This window comes from Linderina pennispora (genome assembly GCF_002104995.1).
Source record: "Linderina pennispora strain ATCC 12442 chromosome Unknown DL89scaffold_186, whole genome shotgun sequence".
In the NCBI taxonomy this organism is placed as follows: Eukaryota; Fungi; Kickxellomycota; class Kickxellomycetes; order Kickxellales; family Kickxellaceae; genus Linderina; species Linderina pennispora.
This window is the reverse complement of record NW_024468434.1, coordinates 13,256-20,270: the sequence shown is the minus strand read 5'-3', so window position 1 is coordinate 20,270 and position 7,015 is coordinate 13,256. Positions and strand designations below refer to the sequence as shown.

General features: G+C 55.4%; 2 protein-coding genes across 2 annotated transcripts; one reads left to right on the top strand and one right to left on the bottom strand.

Annotated features, from left to right (window-relative positions):
* Positions 1-50: 50 nt before the first annotated feature.
* Positions 51-428, top strand: DL89DRAFT_230883 (acetyl-CoA synthetase-like protein; the record flags this gene model as incomplete). Its single annotated transcript, XM_040884907.1, has 1 exon — positions 51-428. A coding segment is annotated over one exon (378 nt), but the record flags the coding sequence as incomplete, so codon positions are not given.
* A 36-nt stretch (positions 429-464) lies between these two features.
* Positions 465-5,277, bottom strand: DL89DRAFT_289104 (uncharacterized protein; the record flags this gene model as incomplete). Its single annotated transcript, XM_040889938.1, has 10 exons — positions 4,720-5,277; positions 4,357-4,696; positions 3,954-4,303; positions 3,528-3,840; positions 3,139-3,463; positions 2,292-3,058; positions 1,575-2,201; positions 1,346-1,533; positions 1,097-1,311; positions 465-942 (listed from the first exon to the last, which is right to left on the bottom strand). Exons 1-10 carry the CDS (start codon positions 5,236-5,238, stop codon positions 465-467), a joined length of 4,122 nt encoding a protein of 1,373 aa, XP_040738979.1. The 5' UTR covers positions 5,239-5,277.
* Between the last annotated feature and the right edge of the window lie 1,738 nt (positions 5,278-7,015).

Sequence of the window (7,015 nt, the reverse complement as noted above, 5' to 3'; positions counted from 1 at the left end):
GATAGTGACGGCTTCCTCACCACAGGAGACATCGGATACGTCGATAGCTCCGGATATACTTTGTCACTGATCGCAAGAAGGAGCTCATCAAGTACAATGGCTTCCAGGTTGCCGCCCGCGAGCTCGAAGGACTCTTGCTTGACCACCCGGCCGTTTTGGATGCAGCGGTCATTGGCATACCCGATGCCAAGCTGGCGACGGAAATACCCAAGGCATTCGTCGTGGTTCGTCCAGAGCACAGTAAGCCTGGGATTGCAATGGACGTGAGAGAGTGGGTCGACGACAGGGTTGCATATTACAAGAAGCTGCGTGGTGGTGTTGCCATCGTCAAAGAGATTCCAAAGTCAGTCTCCGGAAAGATTCTGCGTCGGGTGCTGCGCGAGCGCGAGGCGGCAAAGCGTAGCCAGCAGCTCAAGCCCAAGCTCTAGCAGCTATTTATGAGCATTTATAATGGTAGTTTATTGCTAAGCGTCCTCATTGCGTATGGTCTCGACAATGGCAGTTTGCCAGCGAGCAAGACGGTCCGGCAACTTAACAGCGGACTGGCGACCCGGAAATTCATAATCTCTTGCAGCATGTTGCGCATCAGCACCAAACAAGAGCTGTCTTTGCAAAGCACTTGCCGTCGATCCACCGGTTGATGGCAGCAGCTTCGCCTTGGGCCAGTAGGCCAGCGATCGGGCAAACAGAGCGACGCCAGCTAGGTTAACCCTTGTCGACATGTTGGCGAATGTTGCATCGCCGGATCCGGATAGGTTGGCGGCAACGATTGCATTCCGGGACATTAGCGGGTGGTCGGGGGAGGCATTGACTGAGGAGCGGTCGATGACGACAGGCCGTGTAGAGACGCGCCCGCGTTCCTCGATCTGAATCGCATGGCCAACACCACGCACCTTCCTGGCAACAGCGACTTGGGCAATTTCAAACCCGTGTCCAGTGCAGCTGGCATCAATGTGGTCGAACCGGCGATGATGGCAGCATAGATGATGTTGACGTTTGTGCCATTCACGTTGGTATTCGCAGGTGGTTCAGTGAACCCGCCCCTGAATCCGGGAACATCGCCGGCCCTGGGCCGGATCAAATGGCTCAATGGCACGTGTTTGTTGTGCTCGCTGCGTGGATTCGGACCAGGTTGAGATCATGCAGCATGCGGAGGTACTGCTCGCGGTAGTCTTCGAGCGCATCCATAGCATCCCTGTTGATCCAGTTCTTCTTGCAAAAGTCATGCAGCTGCCGACGAGTTCTGCCTGGAGCGGACGCAGCCTTTCGCCAGTCCTCATACGCAGACAGCAGCACCAGCAGATCAGACGCCTGCCTGTCATCCGCGTATGCAAGCCATTTGTACTTTCGGTATTTGGCGATGTGCAGCACTGGCTGAGACGCGCTCGTCAGGGTCGAATGGGCGAATGAGCATGGGCTTGCCGAGCGACATAGCTGCAGCAAGGGTGAGCACGGGGTCCATACAGTTGAGCATCGTTCCAACAATTAGCATCTTGCCAATGGACAGGTCAACGGGCAAATAAGCAGAGATGCCTGCCCAATGGGCGTCAGCTCTTCAGCCTCATCGAGGGCACCTGCTTCCTTGAGCTCGTGTATAGCCTGTGCTACTGACGACTGCAGTGGCGGATCGATGGCTTCAGCGAGGAACCCGAGATATCGTTGAATCCGTGCATCTTCACCATCATAGAAATCCCCGATCAGTGGCAGACGATGCATCTCGGGGGGCCTCCATACTCTGGCATAAGCGCGTGCTGCTTGCCTGCTGAACAGGCAGAGCGTCAGCCCCTTTTGCACACGGCCTGCACGCCCGCTGCCGCTGTTTGACATTTGGCCTTGCTGACTGTGGCAGTCTCGATTCTGGTCATCCGCCGCTTCTTGTCCCAGATTGCCTGGTTGGCAACACCGCGAGTCAATCACAATAGTGACATCCGGGATGGTGATGCCGGTTTCTGCGATGTTGGTGGCGAGCACTACCTTTGCGCCTGCCCTCGGGGAAGATTTCAAACGCAACATCTGTATACGTCTTGGTCGTTCCAGGGCAGGTCTCGTTGGACAGCGCAGAGTGCAAGGGGAACGATGCTGGCGATATGGGTTGATGGAGCTGTCGCTGCCTAGCATTCCGTGCAGCTTGCGGATCTCGAAGATTCCAGGCAGGAATACCAGGATGGCGCCCTCAGAAACATCAGCTTGGCGCACATAGCCTGGAACACATCATCAGCGCCGCTGCAGATGCAGCGGATCAGGTGGTGGATCAGCTCCAAGTTGACGACATCTGTGCGCATTTTTGATACTGGTCGACCACGCTGCCACCGAGACATACGAGGGGTCCTCCAGCGATTGCTCTCGGTTATAGTCGCTGCTACTGGCAAACGATACGCGAGTCTCATCGAACGACACATCCGCATCATGCCTCGCCAAGTTTCCGCCGCGCGTAGTTACGTTGAACGAAAACGACTGGTTGTTCTGGTCCACATATTTGGGCCTCTCAGCGAAGAAACTCTGACTATCAAGCACATATCCAGACATCTGGATGACGTTCTCCAGATACATGTTGGTGACAGGGAATGTTCGGCCAGGGATGTCGACCACCGGGCAGCTGTCAAAGTAGTAGGTGAAGATGCTGGTGTCGATGGTTGCACTCATCAAGATGACCTTTAGATCAGGCCGCCTGGCCAACAGCCGACGCAAGACGATTAGCAGGTAGTCAAGCTCCAGAGTGCGTTCCTGCACCTCGTCACAGATCACACAGCTGATACCTGCTAGCTTTGGATTCTCAACCAGCATGCGCAACAGCACGCCCGTGGTGCAGAATACAAGCGGGTTCTCGTCAACTGCACGCGCGTTAAGTCGCACCTGGAATCCGACCAGCGAATCTTTGGTTCCAAGCTGCCCGTCCCCAACTTCCAGAGAGACGCGCTGAGAGATAGATGTAGCAGATATCCGGCGCGGCTGCGTACACAAGATACGCCCACCTTTGTACTTTGCCGACAGTAGCAGCCGCAGGGCAATCTGCGGCACCTGGGTGGTCTTGCCGCAGCCCGTGGCTCCACGGATTACACTGTCTGTGAGCCAGCCAATGCGTCAGCTATGGTTTGCATGTACTGGCAGGCCGGCAGCGCTGCCTGGGTCGCTGCATACTTGGACTTCCACTTGTCGGTACTCTGGCGCTCCGGGATGACATTACGTGTCCATCTGGCTGCGCGTATCCGCATGGCTTTCTTAGCATAGTGCTCTTGCTGCGACCAGCTGACCTTCTTCTCGCCGCTCTTTTCGGGTGCATCGGCAGCCAAGCTTGCTGTTGCCATCTCCACATACTGGCTGCGCAGTTGGCGAAGAAAATCGACCCTGCTCGTCGTCTGAGCAGCGGCCTTAGCACGCTCAGCTTCGCGAATATGAGCGTCCCACGTGTCCCACTCGTCCGCAAAGATGGCGGCAGACGGTGGGCAAGCTGTGGAGAGTGTGCCTGCGCGAAGAGATAGACAAGAGCCACATAGTCTTCGGCATCGCGCCGCGTCCTGCCAAAAAACCGCCAGGCATTTCATACACCTGTGACTGGCCGTGGAATGCTATGCATGGCTGTGGATCAAGAGGAATCGCTCTTAGTGCACTAGCATCGGACCGGGATGACGCGATTCCTGGTGTGGACCACGTTACTGTCAGACTCGAAACATAGCCTGACCCACGCAAACCACTGCTGTACTTTATCGCCGCCTGGCTATCAATTCGATGTACAGATTCAGTAACGAGATCTCTCATGCTAGCGCCAGCCCAGCCTGCAGGCGGAGCAGTTTCGACGATTCGCACTGAGCTGGCTGAGGCAATCGGTGCGCTATCATCTGCCTCAGCATCACTATCGCCGAAGCCGAAGCCGAGCCCTATTTCGCTGCCGCTATCACAATTGCTATCTGCGTTATCGCAAAGAAATCAGTCTCTTGCTTCGCCGAGGTATTCACGTTCTTTGCCAGCCTCTTCTCCTCAACAGCAGCATTTGCCTGCATCCTGGCCATGTCGACAGCCTCCCTCTCGACCTCATGGTCCTTGAACGCGCATATTTCATCCAGCAACGCATTGTGGTATTGGGGCCAGATCCGGTCGTATTCTGCTGCAGCCTGCGCTCCATCGAACAGCCAATCGTCCTGGATCTCTGCCAGCGCTTTCGCCTCCTTATTGACCATGTCTGATAGCTTTGCAAGATAGCTGCCATAGCGGTTGCGCTGGTTGTTGGTGCGCAGGTAATCGGCCCACTCCTCCATTGCTGCCCGACGTACACTGCGCCGTGCGTACAATTCCAGGGTCTTCGTCGCTGTCATAGGCATCCGCATCATATTCCATCAAGCCCAAGACTTTCCATCGCACGAGCCAAAAAGTCGTCGCCATCCGCACCACTCGCCTCGGGCTCACTATCTTGCGCGCCAACGATATTGTCAATGGGTGCTGCTGACTTTACCTCAGGCTCAGGCTCAGGCTCAGGCTCAGGCTCAGGCTCAGGCTCAGGCTCAAGTTCTGGTACAGGCTGCGGTAACGGATCTACAGCACTCATCGACTCAGAAACATCATTCCCGCTGTCTGTTTCAACGACCCCTTTGTTGATCTCAAGTTGATCAAACTCCAGCTTGTCTCTCATGTCCACCGGCAGCCGATCTGCCGGTACATGGAAGCACAGCCATGACAGCATATCGAGGATATCACCAGCACCCTTGGTTGCCTGCATCGCCTCACGAACTCGTCCTCGTCGAAGCCATATTTGATCAGCGTCTCGAATACAAAGTTGATCGACCGGGTCCAGTCCTTGGCACCAACCAACTGCTCGACATCGGGAACTGGCAGCTCCAGCTCGCCAGACCGGATCTTGTCGATAATCATTTGCTCACTCTTTTCGCTGAGAACAACAGCAGGCCCCTTTGCAGGCATGCGGTCCTTCAGCTGTAGCTCCTTGTTGACCGTGACTCCGCCTGAGTTTGCGCCAGGACTCAGCGAGACCCAGCCCGCAATATCGCAATTGCTGTCGCTTTGATCCGCCTGTCCCTCCGTTTCAGTGGCTCTGTCGTTTGCCATCATCGCCTCTATGGGCGGCAGGGCCGGGTTCTCTGCAATGATCCCAGCTGCATCACCCGCTGTTGCTGCTGTAGCAGCTTCAGTCTTCGCTGCCGCTCTTGTTGCCGCTCTTGACGGCATGCTGACTGTTGCATAAGCATTCGGGTCGCGCACGACCTTGGTCTTTTTCTTTTTGCTAGGCATTCTTGAAAATTAGAGCCGAGGTGAATGCAGAAGGAATCGGAACAGTGAAGCAAGGAGCAATCATCGTCGCTTAACACCACTGCGGCTGGCTTTGGCCGCAAACACATCAAGCCACTGATCAAGAGAATCAACTCGGATCAGAGCTGCTGTTGACACTAGGACTAAGCTTGATTCCTGCGCAACTTCCGCATTGGTTTTCGCTCGGCTTCCCCTGTACTTATTCGATGACTGAACCTAATTCCTCTCCATTCTCAGAGACCAATGCACCGCTGCCAGAGGAGCAGCTGAACAGTAGTGGCCCACCCAGCAGGATAGTGGACTTTGCAGCCTTCGAACACCAGAAGGAAAACATCCAGCCGCTTCGCCGCGGCCGCGCAGCCAGTACTCTCGCCATGCTTTATGGCACTCCTATGCTAACAGCAGATGAGGAAAACACCAATCCTGAGCCCCTAAACAGCATGGCCCGGCAGAGCTTGCAGCCTGCACGACCCTGGGTTCTGAGCCGCCACAGCAGCAGGCTGCAGAGCAGCACAACAGCCCGTCAGAGATTAAGGTGACTGGAAGGTTGCAGGCCCAGAATGCGCAGTTTCAGTCTGAAATTGCTGCGATTGATCCGGTCGAAACCGAGGATCCGCTAGATGTGTACTATCGGTATGTCCAGTGGCTGTTCGAGGTGTTTCCGCAGGCATCTGGCCACCAGGCAATCATAAAGCTGGTGGAGACCCCACTGACTCTATTCCGCGGCCAGGAGCGGTATCGCAATGATGCGCGGTACGTGAAGATGTGGCTATGGTATACCGGACTGATTCATGACGGCCAAGAAGCAGTGTTCCAATACCTGCTCTCTAACAAAATTGGCGATTCGCTAGCAGTCTTGTACGAGGAGTATGCAAAGCTTTTGGAGTCTCGAGGGAAAACCCCTCGTGCGGACAAGATTTTCCAGCTGGGCATTGCGCGAAAGGCACAGCCGTTAGCTCGGCTTGAGCGAAGGCATGTTGAGTTTCAGCGCAGGGTTATGGCGCGCACCATGCAGAATATTGAGCGGGAACAGCACCAACAGCACCAACAGCAGAGTGGACGGAGCATTACTGGCAGCCATGGAAACGCGGAGCGCACGATGCTTGGAACAAAACGATCCAGTCGGGCTACACGGTCTGTTGCCGCAAATACTCTATCTGCATCGCATCGCGGCCTACCAGACCAGCAACCAGCAACAGCAGCGGAACACAACTCTACGCCCAAATTCGCGAATTGCAGTGTTCTCCGATCCAGGCGGTAGCCATGCAGGTTCTATGTCGGCTAACAGCGAAAACAGCCACAGCGATGACGCGACGCCTTGGCGCGATGTTGGTTCAGATGAGTGGCGACGCAAGGAGAATATGCCTGAGGCAACCAGTTGGCGCGGACAGACATTGGAACAGCGCCGGACTCTGAGGGATGGTACACTTGGAACGCCAGCGATTGAAAAGTTCGCTGTGTTTTGCGACGACACTGGCGATGCCTTTTCCGCTGCATCGGCACAGATATTAGATACGACAGAGCCTGTGGGCTGTGTCAGCTCAGCCCTCACCCCCGGCGTAGCCGTAGCCAAGCGGTGCATACGACGGTTGAGAATCTACTCAGCTCATTTGACAATTTGGATACACCGTCAACAAACAGGACTCGGCACATGGTAAAGGGCAAATACAAACAACTGGCTGGAAAGAACCCAGAAAGGATGGTAATGCCTGCCGATATGTTGTTTCCACATGGTGGCGATGTGCCACAATGCGTGGAG